At 45.7% G+C, this 27,284-nt stretch overlaps 4 protein-coding genes across 5 annotated transcripts; 2 read left to right on the forward strand and 2 right to left on the reverse strand.

The window, feature by feature from the left end:
- Positions 1 to 3,646: 3,646 nt before the first annotated feature.
- LOC109783016 (probable zinc metalloprotease EGY1, chloroplastic) lies at positions 3,647 to 11,518 on the forward strand. The gene is made up of 10 exons (XM_020341643.4): positions 3,647 to 4,152; positions 5,655 to 6,125; positions 6,209 to 6,352; positions 7,183 to 7,284; positions 7,817 to 8,028; positions 8,945 to 8,995; positions 9,077 to 9,146; positions 10,347 to 10,415; positions 10,886 to 10,936; positions 11,034 to 11,518. The coding sequence occupies exons 1-10, from the start codon at positions 3,817 to 3,819 to the stop codon at positions 11,190 to 11,192; spliced, it is 1,665 nt and encodes a 554-aa protein (XP_020197232.1). The 5' UTR covers positions 3,647 to 3,816; the 3' UTR covers positions 11,193 to 11,518.
- Positions 11,519 to 12,009: 491 nt separating this feature from the next.
- On the forward strand, positions 12,010 to 15,167 carry LOC109783017 (BTB/POZ and MATH domain-containing protein 5). 2 transcript variants are annotated; one of them, XM_045229244.2, is made up of 4 exons: positions 12,010 to 12,642; positions 13,482 to 13,857; positions 13,951 to 14,224; positions 14,758 to 15,095. In XM_045229244.2, the coding sequence occupies exons 1-4, from the start codon at positions 12,161 to 12,163 to the stop codon at positions 14,781 to 14,783; spliced, it is 1,158 nt and encodes a 385-aa protein (XP_045085179.1). In that variant the 5' UTR covers positions 12,010 to 12,160; the 3' UTR covers positions 14,784 to 15,095. The 2 variants fall into 2 exon arrangements, with proteins under 2 accessions (XP_045085179.1, XP_020197233.1); XM_020341644.4 differs by having other exon boundaries at positions 12,015 to 12,642; positions 14,778 to 15,167.
- Positions 15,168 to 16,350: 1,183 nt separating this feature from the next.
- On the reverse strand, positions 16,351 to 20,755 carry LOC109783018 (replication factor C subunit 5). Its single transcript, XM_020341645.4, has 11 exons — positions 20,457 to 20,755; positions 20,248 to 20,358; positions 20,097 to 20,129; positions 19,609 to 19,777; positions 19,024 to 19,205; positions 18,517 to 18,653; positions 18,253 to 18,351; positions 17,637 to 17,706; positions 17,473 to 17,547; positions 17,188 to 17,233; positions 16,351 to 16,623 (listed from the first exon to the last, which is right to left on the reverse strand). Exons 1-11 carry the CDS (start codon positions 20,538 to 20,540, stop codon positions 16,565 to 16,567), a joined length of 1,065 nt encoding a protein of 354 aa, XP_020197234.1. The 5' UTR covers positions 20,541 to 20,755; the 3' UTR covers positions 16,351 to 16,564.
- Positions 20,756 to 25,577: 4,822 nt separating this feature from the next.
- On the reverse strand, positions 25,578 to 27,022 carry LOC109783011 (uncharacterized). The gene is made up of 3 exons (XM_020341640.1): positions 26,798 to 27,022; positions 26,471 to 26,698; positions 25,578 to 26,207 (listed from the first exon to the last, which is right to left on the reverse strand). Exons 1-3 carry the CDS (start codon positions 27,020 to 27,022, stop codon positions 25,578 to 25,580), a joined length of 1,083 nt encoding a protein of 360 aa, XP_020197229.1.
- Positions 27,023 to 27,284: the final 262 nt, after the last annotated feature.

Genomic DNA, 27,284 nt, shown 5'->3' on the forward strand with positions numbered 1-27,284 from the left:
TGTTTCCAAGTCTTCAGAGGCGGCCCTCTTCCTTCCTTGGGGAGAGGGAATTTTAGATTCTTCTCCCCGGTTATCCTCCTTCGCGGAGGCACTAATTCCCCCGGTTTGGATGAATAATGAGTGAGGCTCGCTTTCGGCTTCTTTGTTCCTCCCTTCATCTTCCCCTGATGGCGCTTGATAAGGCGCAAGCTCAAGCATCCTGGCTAGTACAGGATCCGGTGAGCCTTCGGGAAGGGGGGCCGAACACCTGATCATCTTCGCCTTTTTCATCCAGTCCTGGTCAAAAGGTGACTTTTCAAAATGATGTTGTGATAAATTAAAAGACAACGTGTTCGGCCGCGGAATTACTTACCTGGGTGTCTGGACGATTGCAGTTCAGACCCGCACCCTCGGTGGTGTCCGGACACTTTATTCGTGATCCGAAGAACAATCCATACATCTCTTCGAGCGTTGTGCCGAAGAATTGCTGAATAGTTCGCGGTCCTTCCGGGTTGAACTCCCACATGCGGAGAGGTCGACGTTGGCATGGCAGGACCCGACGAACTAGCATGACTTGCATTACCTTGACGAGGCTGACATCTCCCTTGAAGAGATCTCGGATGCGGCTCTGCAATGTCGGCACATCATTAGCTGGCCCCCAGTCCAGCCCTTTGTTGACCCATGACGCCAATTGTGGCGGGGGCCCGGACGGAAGGCGGGGGCAGGTACCCACTTAGCGCTTCGGGGAGCGATGATGTAAAACCACTCCCGCTGCCATAACTTGGATGTCTCTGGGAAGGAACCCTTTGGCCATGGAGCCTCGGCGCCTTTGTTTATTATGGCGCCTCCGCACTCTGCGTGTCGCCCCTCAATCATCTTCGGCTTCACATTGAAGGTCTTGAGCCATAAGCCAAAGTGTGGGGTGATGCGGAGGAAGGCTTCACAGACGACGATGAACGACGAGATGTGAAGGATGGAATCCGGAGCCAGATCATGGAAATCGAGCCCGTAGTAGAACATAAGCCCTCTAACAAAGGGATCAAGACTAAAGCCTAGCCCTCGGAGGAAGTGGGAAATAAATACGACACTCTCGTTGGGTTCGGGAGTGGGGATGACCAGCCCTTGAGCAGGCAGCCTGTGCGAGATTTCGGCGGTCAGATACCTGGCTTCTCTTAGCTTCTTGATGTCCTCCTCTGTGACAGAGGAGGCCATCCACCGGCCTTGAAGGTTGGATCCGGACATAATTGGAGGTCCGAAGCGCTTAGCCTGAGCCTTGAGTGTTGGAATTCAAGGTGGGGGGAAGGGAAGGATCGAGCGCGAGAAGAAAAGGACAGGCCTTGGCCCCTTTATAAAGAGGGTGAATACCAAGCGTCCTCCGCGTGGCCGTTTGGAACCTGCCTAAAATCGAGGAGTCTTACCAACAGGCACGATTGGGTTACCCACACCCGTATTGATGAGAATCCCGTAAAAAGAGGGACACGATCTCTGCTTCGACAGGACGTGCCAATAAAACCGCCTCGCAACATGTGCAGTGGCAGGCACGGGAAAAACGGTTCGTCATGACCAGACCACGGCAGTACGTCACGTTATGAAAAGCTGTCAGCAGATTAGATTTGTGGAAATATTATTCTCTCTACGGTGGTATGTGGAATTTGTTTTGCAGAGCCGGACACTATCCTTGTGTTCAAAAATCTTCTATGGAGTATTCGGAGAAGGAACCCGCCTTGCAATGCCGAAGAGAATCAGCGCGCCGGACTCATCGTCATTGAAGCCTGGTTCAGGGGCTACTGAGGGAGTCCTGGATTAGGGGGTCCTCGGACAGCCGGACTATATACTTTAGCCGGACTGTTGGACTATGAAGATACAAGATTGAAGACTTCGTCCCGTGTCCGGATGGGACTCTCCTTGGCGTGGAAGGCAAGCTTGGCAATACGGATATGTAGATCTCCTCCCTTGTAACCGACTCTGTGTAACCCTAGCCCCCTCCGGTGTCTATATAAACCGTAGGGCTTAGTCCGTAGGACAAGAACAACAATCATACCATAGGCTAGCTTCTAGGGTTTAGCCTCTACGATCTCGTGGTAGATCAACTCTTGTAATACTTATATCATCAAGATCAATCAAGCAGGAAGTAGGGTATTACCTCCATCGAGAGGGCCCGAACCTGGGTAAACATCGTGTCCCCCGCCTCCTGTTACCATCCACCTTAGACGCACAGTTCGGGACCCCCTACCCGAGATCCGCCGATTTTGACACCGACAGTGACCGTGATGATTGGAGGGAGGACGGCTTCGCATCTTTACAAGTTGCAAGGGAGCACTATTGCAGGTGGAGTCACGAGACTGGAGTTGCAGGAGTAGCAACGGGGTCTCACGGCGGCGGCGGGTCTGGGGCAGATTCGTCGAGTAGCTCTCGGTAAGCTACGAAGAAGACAACACAAGTCCGGAGTATATGAAAGTTTGACGCATGGACAAATTCAAGGTGGTGAAGAATATTCGCAAAGGTGGAGTTTGTTGTGTTTGTGTCGAATATTTTATACTAGTTGGGTTACGCTTGGACTTGGTGTTATAGTGTGGGTAGGATACTTGTAGTGCCGGAGTCGGACACGTTGTACCCTTGGCCTCTTATATATGAGGAGGCACCCCACGTTGTAACCCATGACGACTAGATAGCGATAGGTTCGCAAGGGGGTGCTGGCGGCTTGTGCCGGCGCCCGGGTGGCCGATGTTGCGATATCTCGGGAAGGAGCGCCCGTAGTCATTGCCCCGGGGAGTAGGCGAGTTCACCGAACCTCGTTAACAAATCTCGGTGTCGTCATTGTCTGTGATTGCTTGTTCCTCAGTGAATCGACCACGTACCTCGAATTTATTCTAACAGTCACAAGCATGTTGGCTGAGTGTTCTAGGAGTTCATTTGTTGAATAAAGCTCTCTGGATTTTCCGCACACAAAAATGTACATCTGCTAGAATATATCCTCACCATCGTCATCGTCGCCCAGCATAAAAGGTGAAAAAACAAGTGTTTTTCAAACGTGCTACCACTATGCATTCTCATTTGCAGAAAATGAAATCGAGCATCCGATACGTCGAATTACATTGTCGCGAGGATGGTAATTTTCTTTAGCAAGCATGACAAATTCTTGCATGTTCAGTTTTTTTTTTGCAAGAAATTGCCGTCCTCTCTACAACGTGATTTGTCATAAAAAAATGATTGGTTTCCATACTTGAAAGTCTGACGCATCCCCAATAGAAAAATGTCTTGTGCGTTTCCCTGGAGGAGAGGAGTGAATAACTTCTTTTGAAATAAATATCTTGACCCGTCCAGCTTGCTGTTTCTAAATCATGCCCTCTGGCACCCTTCTAGTTTGTTGTGCTGAAGCCATCGAAAATATCTTGAGCTTAAAAATGTTCATGTTGTATTTTTGTATATATTCTACAAACTGAAAATATAATTGGAAATTTTATTGAAAAAACAAAGGGAAACAATAAAAAACCAGAATTAATAAAAAGAAAGAAGGAGAAAAAAAGGAAAAGAAAATCAAGAAAATCGGAGCCTAATTGGCCGGCACGGTGCGTGGGCGATCCGGGCCGGCCGGCCCTTCGATAGCCGAAGCTAAGATTTTTGCAGGATATTTTCGCAGTGGACTGGTGGACTGTCAGGCCCAGGAAAGAGCCGCAACTCAGTAATCCAGCTCCTCCCCTCTCTCTCTTCCCCGTGCACCGCACCCTATCCTTCTCTCCCCTCCCCACTGCTCCATCTCACTCCGCCGGGGCTCTCCCGCCCCCGACCACCGCACCGCCAAGCCCAGCGGCGCGCCACCACACTGCGCGCCCCGCCATGGCGGCCGCCGCCGCGGCGCTCGCGAGCTCGCCCCTCGTCCACCTCACCGCCGCTGCCCGCCTCCGCCTCCCCAGGCCCAGGCCCTCCCCCGCGGCCTCCTCGCGGTGGGGGTACCCGCGAGGCGCCTACCTGGACTGGAGGCCCCTGAGGCGGTGCGACCGGATGCGGCGCTTCTCCGTCGACGAGGGCGGCGGGGGCGGGGAGGACGGGGAGAAGCGGGACGAGGAGGAGGCCGCAGCGCCCGTGGAAGCCAAGGTGGGGGCCGCGGAGGAGCTGGGCTCGGAGCGGAGCCGCTCGGGAAGCTTCTCTTCCTCGTCATCGCCATCCTCTGCGGTACGAGGAGTTAAGCTATTGGCCATTTTGTGTGCTCAACATAGTTGGACTGAACAGCTTGCTGATTTAGGAGTATTTTACTAGCCCATTCTGCTGGTTTGAGAGACAGAACTGTGTGCAATTAGAGGCACAATAAGTACTATCATTCATTTACTCAATTTTTAAAGGGGAATCAAATTCCTGAACGATCCTTGTGATCAGTGATTATGATGCAGTGTTAGTATGACTATACCAGTGAAGTAATTAATCCCTTAAATCAGATATGTACGACATTTTAGAAAGCATCCAGTGTAGCCAAACTTCTATAACTTGGACCACGATGACATAGAAGATTATTTAGTTTGATTATATGGATATCGTTAGAGCTGTCACAAAAATAAATCTCAGAACATAATAAATCTGGAGTTGCAGCTACCACGCTAAACCCTAAACCCTGGCCGAATAGTGCTTGCGGCGTTGCCTCGTGGTGCTGGCCTGTAACATGCCTGCTGCTATCAAGGCAACCTCGCTCACGCTGTTGGCCTCGGATGCTGCTCATGATGAGGGCTCGTGGCCCTATTGGCTGCCTCGACCCGACCCAAAGTCCTCCGAACTGAGAACAACCGGAACAAGTGTTGCCTCTACCTCTCCACAGTTACGTGGTAGGATACTTAACTCTCTGCACCAATCCTCAGGGAGGATGAGCTATGCCTGCTCAACAGCGACAACCGGCCCGGCTGTTGCCTTTGCGCTTCCACGCAAGTGGAAGGGCAAGACGACTCCCGACGCTGGACGTCACCGAGGACATGCTACCTGGTTGGTCCTGCCAGTAGTCTTATGCTTGTCTCAAAGATTAAGCCATGCATGTGCAAGTATGAAACGGTCATAAAAAGGAAGTAATGGTCAAATTTACATGTTGAGACTATAGTGATATTCAAAACGTCCTATGTTCTTGAGCAGAGGCACTATCTTAATGTTGATATGGCAGACGCGGCATTCAGTTGCCAAAAATGAAGGGATGTTACCACGTTGTGCTTGTTCGTGTTTTCAAAGCCTAGCGCTATGATATTTAGTATCCTTCATTGGATACTTTGGTACTGCATGTCAGGTTGTTAGATGAAATTCTACCTAAATGATGAATCCCATCCTGTCTCTGCTATACTCAGTAATGACTGCATCATATCACTACAGCTATTAGTTCTCTATTTTATTATGACTGCAAGTTCCAAGTAATGTGAATACCGCCATAGCAGTTTAAACCTGTTAGAACTTACTCACCAAATTTCAGAATTCTTTCAGTAAGCTTGAATAATTTCCTTTTCTTAGAAATAGAGAAAAACATGATATGTACTCCCTCCATTCTAAAATACTTGTCGTGGTTTTAGTTCAAATTTGAAACGGAGGAAGTACTTCTTAATAAGGCGTACACCAACATTTCTTTTAACTTGTAATGCATATTTGTTAATTATGAACATGGCTGATTCTTTTCTCAAACATATTTTATAACATATCCATTTGCTCAGACTCCTGGTGTATCAAGCGAGCCTCCTCTTTTGAGCTTCAGTGTGGATAATATCGATACAGTTAAGTTATTGGAACTCCTAGGCCCAGAAAAGGTTGATCAAGCTGATGTCAAGGCTATCAAGGAGAAGTTTTTTGGCTACACAACATTCTGGTTGACAAGAGAAGAACCTTTTGGTGATCTTGGGGAAGGAGTCCTTTTTGTTGGGAATCTCCGAGGGGACAGAGAGGAAATCTTTGGAAAACTTCAGCGGCAGCTACGTGAACTTACAGGTGACAAATATAATCTTTTCATGGTGGAGGAGCCCAATTCAGAAGAGGATGACCCACGCGGGGGACCACGTGTTAGTTTTGGTTTGCTTAGAAGAGAAGTTTCTGAGCCTGGACCTACTACCCTGTGGCAATACGTTATTTCACTGTTACTTTTCCTTCTCACTGTGTTCTCCTGTATTGAGCTAGGAATTGCATCAAAGGTACATCTGCCTAACCTGTTATCTGATACCAGAGCTTAATACCCTTCTATGCTAGGCTGCTAATAATTTTTTTACCTGTGCAGATAAGCAGTCTTCCACCAGACATTGTTTCATATTTCACTGATCCAAATGCTACTGGACCCCCACCTGACATGCAACTTTTACTTCCATTCGTGGAATCTGCTCTGCCAGTGGCTTATGGCGTCTTGGCTATCCAACTATTTCATGTAAATCACATCAAAGATCTGCTGAGCATTTATTTTAAATCTAGTCTTTTAGCTCTTGTTTGAGCAGTAGTACTTCTCCCGTTTCTTTTTACTCCGCATATAAGATTTTTCTCAAGTCAAACTTAGTAAAGGTTGACCAAATTTATATTAAAAATATCAACATCTACAATAGTAAAGGTGTACAATATGAAATTTAATTCCATGACGCATCTAATGATGTTGATTTGGTATTGTGGATGTTGATGTTTTTTCCTATAAACTTGGTCAAACTTTACGAAGTTTGACTTCAGACAAATCTTATATGTGGAGTAAATAGAAACGGAGGGAGCACATCTTGTACACCAGTTCAAGCTTTCAAGAAATGCTATGGAAATTATCATTGTTAACCTTTTCTGCAATGCTCCAGTTGGTTACAAAAGACTCCCAGAATTCAGTTGTGTTCACGTTTTTTGCTGCCATATAAAGTGTGGGCCTAGGGGCAAACCGGCAAAGTACATCTTATTGTATTTCCTTTGTTAGAGTTATTGCTGAACTCGTTCCAGCATTAACATAATATAATTGCTACAAACAGGTTTGTGTAAAGACTCAAATCTGGATAATTGCTCTGTCCTTTATGACTCGTTAATCGGTATAGTTGCTAGTTTAAAACAAACTATTTGATCGATAGCTCTGCTCCTAGCAATTCAACGCTGGCATCAACTAGCAGACAATTGTATCAGTGGATCCTTTAATTAAGTAGTGATGCATTTAGCGGTTTGAGCTTTGTTATTCATGAAGCCCCTCTTTTGTAATTGTTTTGACGTGACCTACCATGTTACGTTATGATGCAGGAAGTTGGACACTTTTTGGCAGCATACCCAAAGAATGTGAAACTGGGCATTCCTTTCTTCATTCCAAACTTCACTCTTGGAACTTTTGGTTCAATTACTCAGGTTAGTATGTTTAGAAGAAATATTATAATATGTATAGATTGCATCAGACAGGAATGTATTGTGATGCTATTTCATTACTATATATCAACTAGTTGATCACTAATTTGCTAGTATGCCATGATGATGAAGAGTTGGGTAAAATCTCGAGTTCTTGATAATATATTGCGCTTTATCTGCATTACCTGGTTCCCCACGTGTAAACATGATAGTATTGGGAAAAATATGCCTCATTTTAAGTGTCTTTTACACCCCCCCCCCCCCCACCTCCCTTGTGTATGTATGGTGGTAAATAATATTAAATCTGTGGGAAGAGGCTTGAGTAGTGATATTGTTTTTTCTACTTTGGGTGTCATCATTCATGGGAGGTACATTCCAGAGTCTAAATCTTAAGGAAACACCTTTTTTTTCGCTATCGGTTATTTGTTTGACATGCCTAATTTTGTGAACCATGTTGCAAAAGTGATAAGATTGTGCATATTTATGTCCAACCACTACTTGGAAGTTTTCTTATTTTCATCATCCACTCCTGTAGTTCAAATCCATTCTGCCAGATCGAAAGACAATGTTTGACGTATCAATGGCTGGTCCTTTGGCTGGAGCTGCACTTTCTTTTTCGATGTTCTCTGTAGGCTTGTGGCTCTCCTCAAATCCTGCCGGGGCAACTGATTTAGTTCAAGTACCCAGCAATCTGTTCCAGGGTTCTTTGTTGCTTGGACTTATTAGCAGAGCAATACTTGGTTACAGGTGACTGATACCTGGAATTTTGGACATTTACTTTCTGCCATTTAAACTACGCCCTCTGTAAATAAATATTAGACATTTTAGATCACTACTTTAGTGATGTAGAACGTCTTATATTTGTTTACGGAGGGAATAGTATTTAATTTCGTTAGACTATTTTTTAAGTTTTTATCTGTCCTAGTTCCAGATGTGATAGCTGCACTTTTTCCTTCAGTCTGTCGTATTATCCTGTTATAGATACCATTTTAGAACACTCAGAAAGTGTGTGCTACTTTTCTGATTCCCACTCATAGCTGCAGTTTTTGAGACGTGTACCGGATTAGCTGAAATTCTTTCTAGTTTTAGGAGGACTTTTCGCTTGATCGTCTCAAGTAGAGTATCAGTGGTTTTCTTAACTCCCAACTTATAGATATTTGATGAATTATTATGTGTAATGGGATCTTATATGAGTGTGGATAGTTAAGCATTAAGAACTTTTACAGCTTACAAATCATGTTGGTACCATGGTTTTGTAGGCGTTGCTTCAGCATCACTTCAGCACTGATAATGTGCCTTTATGCCGTGAGGATGTTCTGTTCTGTGTGGAACAATGGATAGCAGCCCATCTCAGCACGTTCCATTTTCTCTCTATTGCATGTGCCGATTGCTCTGTCCCTACGTTGCCAAGCCGCCGTCTCGCCTTACCACCTTCCCTTAAGCGCTTGATAGTTAAAGCAGGGCTTAGGCACCTAGCTTCACCTTATACCGCTTTAAAAACTGTGGTTGGTAATACAACTTCTGCTGAATATACTAGTATACCCATCATCCATGATAGAAGTTGTTAGCTTCGTATGTTTTATCAACTGCTCAACTCTGCATTTTGTAGTTCCGATATGAACTCTATGTTTCTATTTTCTAATGAACTTAAATTGATTTTCAGTGCTCTGCATGCTGCTACGGTTTCTATCCACCCTCTTGTGATCGCTGGCTGGTGAAGTATCATTCACAAATTGCCGGACCTCTTGTAACCAAACAGGTTTTCTTTGTCTTATTGTTCCTGCAAATTCTGCAGGTGTGGTTTAACAACTACTGCCTTCAATATGCTTCCTGTTGGATGTCTTGACGGTGGAAGAGGTTTACAGGTAAAAGTTAATATAATTTTTTTATGGATGCAACCAAATAATCACACTGGACCATATGCATGCACTCCCTTCATCCAGAAATATAGGTCATTTTAGCCATCTCTTTTTGTCCACAAATGAAGTCCATGTTTCAATACTCTCATGAATAAATGTTCACAGTGCTCCTCCTTGGAGAAATTAGAGGCTAGTAAGAGAAGAGCATGATGACCATGTTAGGCTATTTGTGTAATTCTTGTACACATGGTTAAAATGACATATTTGTGGGCAGGAGTATGTAGCAGTAGCTACTCATTTTGAGAATGGCTCTCTGTTTCCCTTCCTTGACAGTTAATACTGTTTTCAGGACCTTTTTTTTTCATTCACCTCTCTTATAAGAGTTTCTGAGTCGTTTAAGCATGACTTAGGATGCTATGACTAAACTTAATAAAATGAAAAATTGTCTTCCATCTCTAGTGGTAGTGGATATCTGCACTTGTGACATGTCCAATCTGTGTGACTTGTACTGCTGAGGTGGACAGTAGCATGCAGCCATGAACTACTAACAAAAGATCATGATCAAGAGTTCAAGAAACTAGTGTATGCAGGAACAAAATCCATTTATTTAGAGGTGCCTGTAGCTGTCAGTGATCTGAAAAGTGGAAACGGTGTTAAGCTCTACTTTGTGAATGTTAGAGTGGTTGGCGGTTTTGAATGTTTAGAAAAATAAGAATTACAACTTGGTACACTGTTCGACCACTGGCAAGTCCCGTGCATCTCCATTGCAGAACAGAGGAAGTGCCTCCTGTGTGAAAAATCTTCAGACCTAACATTGATTTTTTATTTACAACTTTACTGACAGACAGATCCATCAAGGGGGCTTCATTTGCACAGTAACAAATGATACATTCAACATCTCAACACATTGCCCCTTTTACGCTTTTGTTCATGAGTTATTGAGATTTCCATAGCTTGTTTTATCAGTATTTCAATCTGCATTAACTTTACAGTAAATATGCTCCGTCTCAAAATGTAAGATGTTTTTGTAGGCGACGTTTTTGTAGTTTAGCCTACAAAAATGTCTTATATTTTGGGATGGAGGTAGTACCTAGAACTTCTGGACGTTTTGGTGCTTAACCTTGTAGCTGTGAAATAACATGATTGATTAGCAGTAAAATCCTGAGGTTCTTTACCAAGTCTGAAGTTCTGTGGTGTGTTCAACAGGGTGCTTTCGGTAAGGATGCTTTATTTGGATTTGGCTTGACGACTTATTCGTTGCTTGGACTTGGAGTGGTACGTCAGCTCTTGGACTTTTTTCTTTCTCCGACCAACATCTTGCACCTATCCTTCCCAGCTTTGGCTTCAGAGTCTATTGCAGTACAGTTTGTTTTCTTATACTACCTCTGAAAAGAAGAACAGAAAAATACATTTCCATTCATACTCCCTCCGTTCCTAAATATTTGTCTTTCTAGAGATTTCAACAAGTGACTACATATGGAGCAAAATGAGTGAATCTACACTCTAAAATATGTCTATAGACATCCGTAGTGATAGTCCATTTGAAATCTATAAAAAGACAAATATTTAGGAACGGAGGGAGTAGTAAACAACGTGCAATGTTCTATGTGTACTTGTATATCAGAGCACTAACGATCTTAATCATTTTTATACAATCAATACTGAAGAAAAATGCTGGACTCTACCTCATAAGAATATCAGTTTTTTTAGTTCGGAAACTAATGTTCTTTTTTTTTTTCTTATAGCTTGGGGGTCCGCTATCTCTTCCTTGGGGCCTATACGTGCTACTATGCCAGGTAAAAACAGGAAAACGGATTGACGGCACACTAGGCAGGAGGATCCATGTGTTCCGTGCACTGACCTATGTCTGTCTGCCTTGTGATGTATCCCCAGAGAACACCTGAGAAGCCATGCTTGGACGACGTGAGCGACGTCGGCACCTGGAGGAGGGGCGCCCTGATAGCGTCGGTGTTCCTCGTCGTGCTGATCCTCATCCCCCTGTGGGACGAGCTCGCGGAGGACCTAGGTGTAGGACTTGTCAGCTCGTTCTGAGACACAAAAGCGTTTTACCGGTAGAAAGCTAGGCCATGATGCAGGTCAATTTTGCGCCTGAATTTAGCAAAGCGACAGCGAAATCGTTGTAAGTTCATTCACCCGGAGGTGGAAATACGAGTTTTTACTCCTGGGGCGCGTGTGTATGCAGAGATTTGCAGAGGGACGGGGACACAGCCATTGAATTTACCCGTACGGCCGGGGCAGAGGCGCTGCCCCATCCAGGCTGTAGCCATAGTTTGAAATCATTGTCCGGTACTCCGGCTGTACAGTATACAGTAATGTGCTGCGAGTTGGCACAGGGAGCGTTGTTTGTTGATGTGCAATGATTGCTCCTCCGGTATCGTATCGCGTTGCAGCGGCAAATCATGCGCTTTATTTATGCTATACGTTTGGACGAGAATCGCTGCCTGCTGCCTGGAGTGCCTGTTGTTTTGATACGCTTTTGACTTCCCTTCTGTTTTGTTTTCTCTCACATTGACGAGCATGTGTTTGCCTGCTTTGAGACGTCAAATGAATTCATCCGACCAAATAAATATGCTGTGAGAGTTTTACTAACATTAAACCGTTTGATTCGAGCACGAATCTGGGCAAGGGAAGCGCCAATGTTTCAAACAATCCGTTTTCTACGAAAAAATTTGGAATTTACTGAAACATTTAAATTTGAGTTTTTCAAAATGGGAGCATGGTGGTATCACCTGATGCTTCTCCGACAAAAAATCAGCCGCCACTGCATGAGTGCGTCAGTCACAGGCCGAAACAGTTGGTTAATTTGTTACCTTCCCGGCGCCTCCCTCCCTCCGTTTCACCTCCCTCTCTCGCCCCAATTCCACCCACCACCACCACCGAACCCTCCTCCCTCCCTCGTTTCCCCCGCGTGCTGTAGCAACTTAAGCCACGAAATCCCCAATCTCCTCCCTCCTCCGCCCGCCAACCCTAGCCCCCCTCCTCCTCCACCTCCCTCTCCCATGGACGACGACGACGCCGGGGGCGGCGGCGACGCGTCCCCGCAGCACGAGGCCGGGGGCGGGGCGGTGGTGATCGAGCGCGGGGCGGGGGCGGCGACGGGCCCCGCGCGGGACGCCGCGGCGGCGTCGCCGACGAGCTCGCGCTCCGTGACGGAGACGGTGAACGGGTCGCACCGGTTCGTGATCCAGGGCTACTCCCTCGCCAAGGGCATGGGCGTGGGCAAGCACATCGCCAGCGAGACCTTCGCCGTGGGCGGATACCAGTGGGCGATCTACTTCTACCCGGACGGGAAGAACCCCGAGGACAACTCCGCCTACGTCTCCGTCTTCATCGCGCTCGCCTCCGAGGGCACCGACGTCCGCGCCCTCTTCGAGCTCACCCTCCAGGACCAGAGCGGCCGGGGCAAGCACAAGGTGCACTCCCACTTCGACCGCGCCCTCGACGCCGGGCCCTACACCCTCAAGTACCGCGGATCCATGTGGTATGCTCATCCGGCCTCCCACCGCAATCACCTCTCTCCAGCTCTCATTGCCCTGTGATTTGGGTATCATTTTGAAGCAGCTGCTAGTTGTGGTCAGTAGCTACGCCTAACATATTAGATTTGTTGGCATGGTTCTCGCGTAGGTAACCAGGTGGTGAATCTGACGCTGCACCACTAACTAATCGACGAATTGGCTATGTTAGAAGTTATTTGGGTTGTGCTGTGGGCCTGTTTCTTGTTGGGAATGCACTGATTAGGATTTGGTGTACGAATTAGTGTTAACTACTTGTCCAACCCATTGGACTGCAACCCCAAATTAACCATGTTTAATTATCTAGTACCACCCTAAATTCCTTGTCAAACACATTATCTGGGAGGAATGTTTTTGTTTGGATATCCTCTTGTCATGATATTCTCAGCACATCCTTCAGCGGAGATATTTAATTGGTTAACATATTTGCTTTACATACTTCATTAGTCTCTGTTTGAGCATTTCATATAATTATTTTAATTGATCAACATACTTGTAGATCTATAGTGCCATTTTAGGTGTTAGATCCAATGAATGAGATCAATCAGAAAATTTCTAGTAACTTCCAGTTAAGGTGGGAGCAGCTAGAGAACTTGTAAGTATAGATATAGATATGGCCTACTGTATAAAAGTTGGGAGATCAGCAACTTTGTGCACACCTGGTAAATTGATTATAAAAGTTTGAGTGAACACGGCAGGTCATGTTATTGTTTTTTGTTTTTAATTTTAAATTGCGAACGGTTTCAAGTAGTAAAAATGTGAATAATTTTTCTGAAATTCGTTTTTCATCTTGATTTCCCGTTTTCAGGGGTTATAAAAGGTTTTTTCGACGCACTGCCCTTGAGACATCGGACTTTCTTAAAGATGATTGCTTGAAGATAAATTGCACTGTGGGCGTTGTAACATCAACCATGGAGTACTCTAGGCCGCATTCTCTAGAGGTTCCGGATTCTGACATAGGCCACCATTTTGGGACGCTTTTGGAATCTCAAGAGGGTGCAGATGTTATTTTTAGTGTAGCAGGAGAGAAGTTTCATGCTCATAAGTTAGTGTTGGCTGCGCGATCTTCTTTTTTTAGATCTGAATTTCTTGATCCTGAATCAGATGAAGAAAACAGTGAAGTCGACACTAGTAACGAAATCAAAGAGATTGTCATCGACGACATGGAGCCAAAAGTGTTTCAGGTATGTTTCTTCTATGCTGATCTTATTCTTTGGATTTTGCAGTTTAACAAGCTTGATTTATATCTTATCAAATGTAAATACTCTATGGTGTAGGCTGTCCTTCACTTCATGTACAGGGACAATCTTGTCGGTGATGACGAATTGTCTGCATCAAGCTCAGATTGTCCCATCTTTGATACTTTAGCTGGGAAGTTGTTGGCTGCAGCAGACAAATATGAGTTGCCAAGGCTAAGAGTGTTATGTGAATCTTACTTGTGCAAGCAGATTTCTGTAAAATCTGTGGCAACTACTCTAGCGCTGGCTGATCGGCATCATGCTACAGAGCTCAAGTCCGTCTGCCTAAAATTTGCTGCTGAGAACCTTTCAGGTAACAAGACATAACAAGGGATGCAATTTGATGTGCTCGTCCTATGTAGTTATTGGATAATTGCATTTATATGCTTGAGAACTCCTGTCGGTAGTTTCCAGTTTGCATCCTAAAGGTGGTGTATGAAACAGCATGCTGCCATTTGTTTCCACAAGTATACACCCTTATGTATACTCATGGAAAGGAACAGTGGCCATATGATACCTTTGTTTGCAGCAATAGTTAGAACAGAAGATGTACCACTTAGTAATACAGATACATGTATCTTTTACGCTGAGGGCACAATGTTAGTCTTATGACGGTAACGTTTTGAATCTCCCATTATGCCAATCAGACAGCAAGCTACAGTAGTTGGCTCAAAGCATTTCAATTTTCATTTGTGTCATCTCCCAATTTGACAAGACATCCTATAACGTCAGTAATTTAATGTGTACTGCTTTTTTATGGTACTTGTAGACTGCCTTTGCACATGTTTCTACTGTTTGTTCCTTGGTGGTGCACAAACAAGCGTCCTGAACTGTATAACATTCCAGATGCCCTTATGTATCTGCAGCTGTAATCCGGACCGACGGATTCGATTACCTCAAAGACAACTGCCCCGCGCTGCAGTCGGAGATCCTCCGGACGGTAGCCGGGTGCGAGGAGGAATGCAGCAGCGGCGGCAAGAGCCAGAGCGTGTGGGGCCAGATCTCAGACGGCGGCGACACCAGCGGGCGCAGGGTGAGGCCCAGGGTCTAGCGCCGCCACCGCCAGCAAGCACTGACCTGTATGTGTTAGCCAGCTGCCGCTGCTGTATAAATTCGTAACAGCCATTTGATTTTGTGACAGATCTTCTTGTAATAATAATAGCATCCGCTCTGTTGTAGTACTACCTTCTTTGTTCATAACCGTTTTGTTGGATAATTTACCTTCTTTTTTAAAAGGAGAACTTTGCTTCGCTTAACAGTTAATAAGCTTGCCTTTATCAAGCGGAGCCACTACGTCAGGTGATGAGGTGAACAACTGAGACTGGCCACGTTAGCTCAGTCTCGCACAATACTATTTGGATTGTATGATGTTCATAGTATTCTTCTAAAGATTCTATTTCTTAGGAAATTTTCTAATAAACACCCCCTGGGTCAGATGAATGGTGTTGCCAAAATTCCTTTGGACGGAGGGAGTACTTTTCTGTGTTAGAATTCCGTAGTGATTTCAGAATAAGTAGAAGGAGTTAAGTGTGAGAAAGCAAAAGATAACAGTGTAAGAATCAAATTTTCGAACGTAAAGGCTTATCATTATCCTCCCTTACCTTTTTATACAAATCTGACACATTTGTGCACGCCAACATGAACTAAAACACATACTAGCACAACTCTTTTGTGAATTTTTTGAATTGTACATGTGTATAGACAGGCCTTCGTATTTACATTTACAAATGCATTAAGTACCCCTCCCTCCGTTCCCTAATACTCCGTCTCAAAATAAGTGTCTCAACTTTGTATTAGCTCTAATGCAAATTTGTACTAAGCTCAAGACACTTATTTTGGGACGGAGAGAGTATAAGACATTTTGCTTTTTCTTGATTTGTATGTATCTACACATTTTAGTATGTATGTTCACTCATCTTAGTATGTATGTAGTCAATATTTTAAAATAGCTAAAAGGTCTTATATTAGGAAACGGAGAGAGTAAATGGAATACATTGATGTCATTAAAAAGCGCTTGGCTGTTTAAGTATTTAACCATTGTTATGATTTACTCCCTTCTTTCTAATTGGGCATGGCTAGATCTCAGTCGACTAAGATTTAACCAAGTCTTGGTCAAATGATAGAACATATAAAAAATATAGCATCAATTGAGACTTGGCTAAGTCTCAATCGACTGAAATTTGGCAATCCTGTTTCTAATTTTATAGGTCATGCGTGTATCTCTAACACATATCAGAACAGTTATACCATTAGGAAAAATAATATTTCTAATTTCTAATGGTATAATATTCATGATATACTCCTATAACTTATAATATGTACGTGTAATAAGCCTTGTATAACCAGAAAGGAGGTAGTGATATCATTTAGCACCCTGTTGGCATTTATAGGATGAGATGCTGAAATTCGTTTGACGTCCAAGCACAAGGCAGAACAAAATCAAGACAATCATAGATGGGCGACTCCACCTTTCAATAGCAAATGATTCAAAGTAAATAAGTACTTGCTCACATGAATTCAGTACAAACTACACTGACTGAGTAACATACAAAATGTAAGCGCCCACACATCAGACTAGAGCTATTACGACGACAGAGACTGCAAACTGGGAGCATCTTCTTGCAGCGGCAAACATCCATATGCTCTGTTTTGCTCAACCAAATGCGGCGCAAAGGAACTCCTTGTAAATGCTCATGAACTTGGCCACGAAAGCTGCAGAAACAGTAGCAAAAAATGGGTGCAGACGAATCAGCGATCAGCTTTTGAGTACCGACCAGGCTAGTGCCGCTACAATGGTAGCCACCCAAAATATTGAAATACAATGTACACAGATCTTGAGGTGTATATGTGCCAGATTAAGGGCATCTCTGATCCAAAGGATTTCCTTAAGAACTATGGAGGATTGTAAGGAGTTTTTCATATTTTGTTGGTTCAATTTGTAGGATTGTATTCCACATGAAGCTCCATTTTGAGAGAAAGTTTCTATTAACTTGTCTCTCTTTGAAAAAGGACCTATGTTTTTAATAGTGCAATCAAATCTACGGCTTTTACTTGTTACATGGTGCCATCAAATCGTACTGTGAGAAGACATGACACTCTAATCCTATGAGGCCCTATATGAGAAAGGCAATAAGGCATAGCTAGGTCTATTAATGCCGATTATAACCAGAGAAATCAAATTATCGGTACAATACAAATACGCACACGCTAGACCAACAAGAAACATGACAACATTATGCACAACACACCAGTTTGTTAAAGGTGCACGAGATGTACCTTCCAGATGAAAAATGGCCTTGGACCCAAGTCGCATCTTGTGTTCCTGCCAAAGACATGACACCAGAGCTTAACAAGCAGATTTATCGCAAGAATGAAAAAAAGAGCACCAATAAGGAAGAAAATACAAAATTAAGGCCATAGACCTAAGAGGTAGAGCTAGTACTGTGTGAAATTAGTGAAGATAGAACATGAAAAGTCTACTGTGCTCCTAGGTTACAAAGAACATATGAAACTAAATTGGCTGGGAGCTGGGGAAAAAATGTTAGCATAACAATTACTCACATAGTGTGCAGCCCAGTGACAAACTTCATGCTTCAAATCAGAGTCTAACTTCTTCATTAACTCGGTTAACAACTTCTGCAATTGTCAAAAACAAGTTTAACTTGCACCCACATTAAAGGTCATCGAGAAATGAAGGTAAAGCAGCAACAGAAGCATTGTGTCACCTTCAAGATGCTTTCAGGTGGGATACAATTCACAAGTAACTCATAGAATTTCTGGCGTACAGAATATAGCCTGAAATATTAATTTTACAATTCAAAGTCAAATTAAAGCAAAACCAGAAAATGTCTCAGAGGACTCACCATGTAAGGAAAATTAATAAACAGATGTTGTGAAGAACAAAAGTGTGTAACAGATGGCGAACCACCTAAAATAGCAGATGCCACTTCCATATGGTGTGACACAAGATGGAAATATAACATTCCAAGCAGATGCAGATCCATTACCACTCCTAACAGATTAAATAAGTAAAGTACAAGACATCTCATGACATCAATGCTGGCTGCTGGCCGCATGTAGTTAGGTTATGAAATCTCTTCAATTCTGAAGATCTTCCTAATAATTGCACGATGGGTATACACTGATGGCCGCGAGCCATTATGATGCATGAAACAAGGGCTCGAGGGAGAACAATAATGTAATAGTATCTTTACAGAAAAAGGGAAAACAAATATGTGGTAACTAAAAATGAAGACTGAAAACATGTAAACAGGAAATGAAAGGAAAAGGCAAACATTAGGGACTGCAGCTCAACAGAAGTTGGAATGAAACATGACAGACCTTTTAGGGCTTTGTTCACTCAAGATTTCAGTTGCTATTTCAGACACATACTGCTCCCAGTCAAGAGGAGGTGCCACTTGATTTGCTGAAAATGGATATCTGCAATTCAGAAACAGAAGAAAAAACCTTAAGGGAAGACCAGATAAATGTAAAAACTTAAGGGCGTAAAAAGCGAGATACATGATACACATATAAAACTAGGGACACAGCACAACCAATATTAACAGAACTGCAGTAACAATTAAAGGTAGCAGTCGGGCTTACTGCTGGACTTTGCATGTCTCAAAAAATAATATTGCTCGCCTCAAGTTGCGGTTTGATTGAGCTGCTATCCGAGCAGCAAATCCAAATGGAAGTTGCAGATTCTCTTTCTTCCCAATGAATTCCAGTACTTGTACAATCTGCAAATGAGCGAGTTTTAGGGGTGCAGTATGCATGACTTCTTCAACTGTACATAGAATAAAATTTCACTACCATTTCCTTGCTGTGAACATGGTACAAATAAACTGACAAAAGCATAGATTCAAACCTTACATAGAGCAGTTCAGACAACCATGGTAAAGTCCCGACTTTACAGATGCAATTCACAACACTTAAAAAAAATAAGTTCAATTTATCATAACTGAACTAATTACCAAACTTAGAAGCAAAGGAACCCATGCAAGTTTTGAACACCCTACTAGACATAGTAGCACCGACCATGAAATCAAGCCAAAGATCCACAACTGACACTAGTTACAGTAAAAATGGCATCAAATATCCATTACTAACCTGATCTTCGGTAGGTGCATTCACTCGCACATTCAAGCAACGGGACCTTACAGCTTCTGTCACCTTTGAGGAGCTATTACAGCATAATATGAGTCTACACGATGCACTGTATTTCTCCATTGTCCTACGGAGGGAATGTTGTGCTTCTCGTGACAGCTTGTCAACTTCATTTAGGACAAGCACTGCAAATTTACAAAGTATGTTTAAGTCTATGTTGAAAGAAGAATTTGTTTTTAAATAAAGCAAGCATACAGCCTAAGCAAGGAGTATGGCCACTTTGCATAGCATCATCTGTTTATGCACTTGTTGAAATCATCCACTGAAAAGTACTACCTCCGTCCCTTAATATAAGACATTTTTGCAGTTCAATTTCATGGTATAGAGGGACGATTCTTCATCTCAGGGTGCAATAGACAATGGTGACAGAGGCAGTAACAAGTAAATCATCCAGGGGAAGTAAATCATCCTGACAATGGTGCCAGGGGATGCAATAGACAATGGTGCCAGGGGAAGAAAAGCTAGTGGCTTGTAAGACAACAAAATTTAAAACTAGAGAGTTATAAGAACAAAATCAGAAGCACCAACCTTTAAATGCTCTCTTGCCCTTGGCATCAATGGGCCTACTCTTGGCCATCTCTTTGATGACCTCCTGAACAACATACCTGTCCTGAAAGCCAGCATCGCTGGGGTTCATCTCCACATGGTGGGAACTTGACAACATCGCCAGCTCAAGATCAAATGTCCTCGTCCCAGTCTGTATAAAAAATTGCACCTCAATTTCATAGCTACCCCCCAAATTGGCAACTTGGATAACACCACGGAACAGTCTAAGGCTCTAAGCTATATCAACATACACAGCAATGGCAAATGCTATGTTTTCCTATCATGGTGCATCAGTTCTATGTTCACCAATAGCACAAACTGGAAAGGGAAGACTCCCTATATGCATGCCACATGAGCTGACAACCATCACTACTACTTTCTGTTAACTCGCCAATGACATATTGCAGTTTTGCAATAGTGACCATAAGAAGGGAAAACGGAGATGGGCTGAAAGAAGGGTTACAACTCACATCGATCTTCCACGTCTTATTCTCCATCTTCACCTGCAACGGAACCAACAAAACACACGAAAATGTCAGCAGAAAAAACCGGGCCACAGGCAAAAAAGAAGGTTAAAAAAATCCAGATCTTCAAAGATTTATCCTGAAGAGAAGAAACTACCTTCTCCACACCGGCGCCGAACATCTGCTTGATGAGCGCCATGATTAGGGTTTTCTTGCCGGACCCCGGTGGGCCATAGAAGAGCAGGTGCGGGCAGTCCTGCTCCGCCACCTGAACCGAACGGGACACCGTCAGAACAGATCAGCACACAGGGAGGCGGGGAGACCCTGGGAGAGTGGTCTGGGGAGGGGAGGGTCGCGGATTCTTACGAATTTCTTGAGGTTCTGCGCGACCTGCTCATGGACGATGACCTTGTCTAGGGTTTTCGGCCGGTGCTTGTCCACCCACAGCATCTTCTTGCGCCGCCTCGCCGCCGACGAGAGAGATGGGGAGGGAGATGAGGATTTGGGGATTGGATTTGGGAGAGGTGGGGAGGGGAATGGAGGAGACTGGCGGGAACTTGGGAGTGGGGAGGGGATTGGGGGCGGCCTCTCGCGCCAGAGGGGGAGAGCAGGGTTTTGGGGCTTCACCGAGCGCTAGGCGCCTATCTGTCGCTCAACCCTAGCATACTACTGCCCAAAATTTAGTGCCCTACTTTGTTTGTGTAAAGTCAAGGGCTCAAATGTTCATGAAAGTACATCCAAGTCTTTCGATTGATTTTGATATTGGTAACATATATAGTTGAGTGACTAAGTGTTCGCTAAGTGCCGATCAGGGTTTTTAGACCCTAGTGGAAATGTTGTCGAGCATCGTCGATCCTTCCCCACAATAGATCTAACAACCTTTTTAAATTTTGTTGAGTTGTTAGGACATCTCCAAGGCGAACCCGCAAACCGCTCGCATCCATCCGGACCACGGAAGCCATCCAACGCGAGCATGTATCGGTCTGCAGAGCGGTCCGAACGCGATTTCTCCCGCAAACCGGAGACAAACGGAAGGGGGGGCTTTGCGGGAGTTCGAACCGATCCCATGCCCGCTTCTGACCGCCCTAACTCACCAAAAACCCTCACCACCCCTCCCGCGCTTTCCTTCTGATGCACACGGAGGTCGACATTGATGTCGCAATGTGATCGGAGGGAGGGAAGGCGGCGCTAACCGACGTGACCTCTCGGCAGCCGCCGCTTCAATGCGGACGCAGATTTCCGAGGAACCAACCCCGGCCGCTACGCTGCATTGAAGCGGCTAATCGGCCCTTCGCATGGCCTGGCCTCGACTATATAAGCCGCGCTCTGGCGTCGTTCACATCGCTTCCTCCTCCTCCTTGTACTCCTCTCCCCGTTCATCTCCCTCCACATCTCCCGGCCAAGGGAGGAGCCAGCGCCCAACGACCCTGGGCACTTGCCCGGGCTCGCTGCGTACGCGATGGTGTACCACGCCCTTTTCCAGCTGACGAAATCCACTTGTACATCGAGGTTTCCCGGACAAAACTGTTTTGGGCTTCTTTCAGTAGTGGGCTTCGCAAGAAATAGCAGCGGGCCTCGGTCTAGAAAGTGCCAAGTGCGGAAGGCATGTTCATTTACTCGATAGCTATCGATCCACCTGCCAACCAGTTCAGCGCCGGCAGGCGGTTCCGGGGCCGGATCTGGCGGGTCGTGGCGACGCCACCCTCGAACTCCGGGGCCATCGTCCTCATCAGTTGGCGGCTCCTCGCCGAAGGCGGAGATCGCCATCTCCTCCGGCGACGAGGAGGACCAACAGCCGCCGAAGCTGCAGTTCGCGCATAAGGTGTTGGCCCAAGTCTACACTGCCATCAACGCGAAGTTCGAGGAGCAGATGGAGTTGATTCTCCGTCGCTCCGTGATAACACACAAGTATAGGGGATCGCAACAGTTTTCGAGGGTAGAGTATTCAATCCAAATTTATATATTTGACACAAGCGGAGCCAAAGAATATTTGTAAGTATTAGCAGTTGAGTTGTCAATTAAACCACACCTGGAGATTAAATATCTGCAGCAAAGTGATCAGTAGCACAGTAATATGATAGTTTGATAGTAGTAGTAGTAACGATAGCAGTGGCAACGGTAGCAACAGTAACAATTTTGTCGCAGTTGTATCAGTAGCAATAGAAATAGTAACTTAGCAAGAACAATATGTGGAAAACTCGTAGGCATTGGATCGGTGATTATGTTGGATAATATTCATCACATAACAGTCATAACCTAGGGCGACAAAGAACTAGCTCCAGTTCATAAATATAATGTAGGTATGTATTCCGTAAATAGTCATACGTGCTTATGGAAAAGAACTTGCATGACATCTTTTGTCCTACCCTCCCGTGACAGCGGGGTCCATAAGGAAACTAAGGGATATTAAGGTCTGCTTTTAATAGAGAACCGGAACAAAGCATTAACACATAGTGAATACATGAACTCCTCAAACTACGGTCATCACCGGAAAGTATCCCAATTGTTGTCACCTTGGGGTTTACGGATCATAACACGTAATAGGTGATATGACTTGCAAGATCGGATCACGAACTTAGATATAGTGGTGATAACATAAACGGTTCAGATCTGAAATCATGGCACTCGGGCCCTAGTGACAAGCATTAAGCATAGAAAATTCATAACAACATTAATCTCATAACATAGTGGATACTAGGGATCAAGCCCTAACAAAACTAACTTGATTACATGATGAATCTTATCAACTCCTCAACGACCAGCGAGCCTACAAAGGAATTACTCACTCCCGGCGATGAGCATCATGAAATTGGTGATGGAGGATGGTTGGTGATGACGAAGACCGAAGATCCCCCTCTCTGTAGCCCCGAACAGGCTCCAGATCTGGCCTCTCGATGAAGAATGGGAGGTGGCGACTGCTCTGTATCGTAAAATGCGATGAAACTTCCTCTCCTATTTTTTTCTGAAAAATAGGATTTTATAGCGTTGAGAATAGGGTCAGAGGGGCCTCGAGGGCCCCACCACCCACCAGGGCATGCCTGAGGGGGTTAGCTTAACAGCGACCTGTTACGGTGGATGCCACGTGTCGGTTACCCTTGACGAAAGCACTTCCATGGCACGCCATTTATCGTCATGGAAGTGGACACTTCCGTGATGATAATTTTGGTATTGTCATGGAACACTTGTATGACAGCACAAGTATGACTATCTTGATTCTGTCATAAAATTGTCATGGACGTACATGCATGACACAAAACATGACCTACTGTGACAAACACGTATCATCACAGAAGTGTTTTTTTGTAGTGTACCAAGAATAATAGGGCATGTAGGATTGCAATCTATATCAAGCACAATAAAATCTACGGGCACATAATTCCTATTTGCAACAATAAGAATATTATTAATTCTTTCCATAGGTTTCTTAATAGTGGAATCCGCTAAGTGCAAATTTAAAGAACAATTATCAAGTTTATGGAAACCTAGCTGATAGGAACTGAGTCCCTACCAGGACGAGCTCTCGGGTTATAGGGGTGAAAGGAGGGTTGGCGCGGAGGAGGTCACGGCCGACGGCGCTGGGGCGCCGTGATCGCGAGATAGAGAGAGAGGGGGGCGCAGGGTGCTGAAGGAAATATGCCCTAGAGGCAATAATAAAGTTATTATTTATTTCCTCATATCATGATAAATGTTTATTATTCATGCTAGAATTGTATTAACCGGAAACTTAGTACATGTGTGAATATATAGACAAACATATTGTCACTAGTATGCCTCTACTTGACTAGCTCGTTGAATCAAAGATGGTTAAGTTTCCTAGCCATAGACATGAGTTGTCATTTGATTAACGGGATCACATCATTAGGAGAATGATGTGATTGACTTGACCCATTCCATTAGCTTAGCACTTGATCCTTTAGTATGTTGCTATTGCTTTCTTCATGACTTATACATGTTCCTATGACTATGAGATTATGCAACTCCCGTTTACCGGAGGAACACTTTGTGTGCTACCAAACGTCACAACGTAACTGGGTGATTATAAAGGTGCTCTACAGGTGTCTCCAAAGGTACTTGTTGGGTAGGCGTATTTCGAGATTAGGATTTGTCACTCTGATTGTCGGAGAGGTATCTCTGGGCCCACTCGGTAATGCACATCACTATAAGCCTTGCAAGCACTTTAACTAATGAGTTAGTTGCGGGATGATGTATTACAGAACGAGTAAAGAGACTTGCCGGTAATGAGATTGAACTAGGTATTGAGATACCGACGATCGAATCTCGGGCAAGTAACATACCGATGACAAAGGGAACAAACGTATGTTGTTATGCGGTTTGACCGATAAAGATCTTCGTAGAATATGTAGGAGTCAATATGGGCATCCAGGTTCCGCTATTGGTTATTGACCAGAGAAGTGTCTCGGTCATGTCTACATAGTTCTTGAACCCGTAGGGTCTGCACGCTTAACGTTCGTTGACGATATAGTATTATATGAGTTATGTATGTTGGTGACCGAATGTCGTTCGGAGTTCCGGATAAGATCACGGACATGACGAGGAACTCCGGAATGGTCCGGAGATAAAGATTGATATATGGGATAATAGTGTTTGGACTCCGGAAGGGTTCTGGAATTCACCGGAAGGGGTTCCGGATGTTTCCCGAAATGTTTGGGTACGAGAACACTTTATTTGGGCCAAAGGGGAAAGCCCACAAGGTTTTTGGAAAGCGCAAAAGGTAGTTTCTGGGTCCATACGCCAGGGTCCCTGGCGTCTGGGTCCAGACGCCGGGAACCCTGGCGTCTGGTCCTGGAGTCTGAGAAGGACTCTTGCCTTTCGGGTGAAATCGACTTTGTGGAGGCTTTTACTTCAAGTTTCGACCCCAAGGCTCAACATATAAATAGAGGGGTAGGGCTGGCACCCAAGACACATCAAGAAACACCAAGCCGTGTGCCGGCAACCCCGTCCCCTCTAGTTTATCCTCCGTCATAGTTTTCGTAGTGCTTAGGCGAAGCCCTGCGGAGATTGTTCTTCACCAACACCGTCACCACGCCGTCGTGCTGCCAGAACTCATCTACTACTTCGCCCGTCTTGCTGGATCAAGAAGGCGAGGACGTCATCGAGCTGAACGTGTGCAGAACTCGGAGGTGCCGTGCGTTCGGTACTTGGATCGGTCGGATCGTGAAGACGTACGACTACATCAACCGCGTTGATAAACGCTTCCGCTTACGGTCTACGAGGGTACGTAGACTACACTCTCCCCTCTCGTTGCTATGCATCACCATGATCTTGCGTGTGCGTAGGAATTTTTTTGAAATTACTACGTTCCCCAACAGGTGCGGCTAGGGTTAGGGCTCCCGGCTTAAGGAAGCCGAGCAAATATGATTGCTTCTGCTTAACTCCAAAATGGGTCCTTACATGAGTTTATATAATCCTCCTAATAAGATAATTGGGCTAAGCCCCTAATACGATAAGATAACTTGGGCCAAGCCCCTAACTGCCTGCGCCATTGGGCCTCCTCCGGATGTAATGTATGCCGGTCATAACATCTCTCCCCGCCCGCGCAAACACCTCGTCCTCGAGCTGGAAGTCGGGAAAGTGCTTGCGGAACTTGTCGAGGTGCTCCCAAGTGGCATCTTCCTCCAGAAGACCCTGCCACTGGATCAACAAGCGCCAAACACCGCGGCTCTGCTGGGCCTTCAAAACCTTCGCTGGACCGGGAAGGAGACGGCCCTCAGAAGTCGGAGGAAGGTCCGGCGTGGTCGCTGGTGGCTCGCCGTGGAAAGGCTTCAACAAGCCCACATGGAAAACGTTGTGGATGCGAGCGCTAGATGGCAGCTGAAGGCGGTAGGCGACGTTGTCGATGCGCTCCAGCACCGAAAACGGCCTAGCATAGCGGGGACCCAGCTTGCGCTTAGTGCGCGGGTCCAGTGACTGCGTAGTGTGGTGGAGTAGGCGCAACCACACCCAGTCTCCCACCACGAACTTCGCCTCGCGGTAGTGTGCGTTGTAGTACTTCTTGGACAGTTGATGGGCCTGGAGAAGACGTTGGCGCACCTCGGCAAGGATCTCATCCCTACCGCAGAGAAGCTCGACCGCTGCCTCAGTCCGGGCCGTCTTAGGCTAGAACGGCAAGATGGGTGGTGGAGGGCGACCGTAGACCACCTCGAAGGGCGTAGCACGCAGGAGGGAGTGGTAGGAGGTGTTGTAGTAGTACTCCGCCCAAGAGAGCCAGTCGACCCATGCACGTGGGTGATCACCTATAACACAACGTAAGTACATAGCAATCACCTTGTTGACCACCTCGGATTGGTCGTCCGTCTAGGGTGGAATGTCGTATTGAGGCGCAGCTTCACGCCCGCCATCCGAAACAGATCGCGCCAGACATGACCAGTGAACACCGGATCACGGTCGCTGACAATCGAGGAAGGAAGCCCGTGGAGGCGAACGATGCCGTCGAAGAAGGCCCGCGCAATGGAGGTGGCGGTGTACGGATGGCCGAGCGCGATGAAGTGCGCATACTTGGAGAAGCGGTCGACCACCGTAAGGATGACGGACTTGCTGCCAACCTTGGGGAGGCCCTCGATGAAGTCAATGGAGATGTCAGCCCAGACCTGAGAGGGCACCTCAAGGGGCTGTAGCAGCCCCGCCGGTTGCAGTGTCTCCGTCTTATTGCGCTAGCACGTCACGCAAGACCGCACCTAGTCCCGCACCAGCGCACGATAGCCGAGGATGTAGAAATCTGCTCGGAGACGGTGGAGGGTCTTCTGCACGCCCTCGTGGCCGGCCGAGTGGGCTAGCAGCAAGGCCTGGTGACGGAGGTCGCCGTGATCCGGCACGAAGAGCCGGCGCTCATGCAGGAGCAGGCCATCATCCAGCCGCCACGGCTCCTCCAGGTCGCCGTCCGTGAGGCGCTGACGGAGGAGCTGCGCGTCCATGGCACTAGCGGTGGCTCAGCAGATGTCGTCGATGAAGGCGACAGAGGGTCCTAAGCGGATGCAGAGAGCCGTCCCCGCGGTGTCGACGGTGTCCGTGTAGTGGTCGGTGTCGCGGCGGGACAGCGCGTCCGCCACGGTGTTGAGGCGATGCTACGAGCTTGCGTTGGTTTTTCCCTTGAAGAGGAAAGGGTGATGCAGCAAAGTAGAGATAAGTATTTCCCTCAGTTTGAGAACCAAGGTATCAATCCAGTAGAAGAAGAAT

This window comes from Aegilops tauschii, chromosome 5 (assembly GCF_002575655.3).
Source record: "Aegilops tauschii subsp. strangulata cultivar AL8/78 chromosome 5, Aet v6.0, whole genome shotgun sequence".
NCBI lineage: Eukaryota > Viridiplantae > Streptophyta > Magnoliopsida > Poales > Poaceae > Aegilops > Aegilops tauschii.

Coding starts and splice junctions, on each gene's coding strand:
- LOC109783017 (XM_020341644.4), top strand. CDS start 12,161: ATGGACGACGACGACGCCGGGGGCGGCGGCGACGCGTCCCCGCAGCAC. Junction 13,858..13,950: donor TGGAGCCAAAAGTGTTTCAG/GTATGTTTCTTC, acceptor TCTATGGTGTAG/GCTGTCCTTCACTTCATGTA. Junction 14,225..14,777: donor TGCTGCTGAGAACCTTTCAG/GTAACAAGACAT, acceptor ATGTATCTGCAG/CTGTAATCCGGACCGACGGA.
- LOC109783018 (XM_020341645.4), bottom strand. CDS start 20,540: ATGCTGTGGGTGGACAAGCACCGGCCGAAAACCCTAGACAAGGTCATC. Junction 18,352..18,516: donor GAGACATGCAAAGTCCAGCA/GTAAGCCCGACT, acceptor TCTGAATTGCAG/ATATCCATTTTCAGCAAATC. Junction 17,234..17,472: donor GTCACTGGGCTGCACACTAT/GTGAGTAATTGT, acceptor TGTCTTTGGCAG/GAACACAAGATGCGACTTGG.
- LOC109783016 (XM_020341643.4), top strand. CDS start 3,817: ATGGCGGCCGCCGCCGCGGCGCTCGCGAGCTCGCCCCTCGTCCACCTC. Junction 8,029..8,944: donor AGAGCAATACTTGGTTACAG/GTGACTGATACC, acceptor ATTGATTTTCAG/TGCTCTGCATGCTGCTACGG. Junction 9,147..10,346: donor ACGGTGGAAGAGGTTTACAG/GTAAAAGTTAAT, acceptor TGTGTTCAACAG/GGTGCTTTCGGTAAGGATGC.
- LOC109783011 (XM_020341640.1), bottom strand. CDS start 27,022: ATGGACGCGCAGCTCCTCCGTCAGCGCCTCACGGACGGCGACCTGGAG. Junction 26,699..26,797: donor TCCTCGGCTATCGTGCGCTG/GTGCGGGACTAG, acceptor GTGCCCTCTCAG/GTCTGGGCTGACATCTCCAT. Junction 26,208..26,470: donor ATCCGGTGTTCACTGGTCAT/GTCTGGCGCGAT, acceptor TTGCCGTTCTAG/CCTAAGACGGCCCGGACTGA.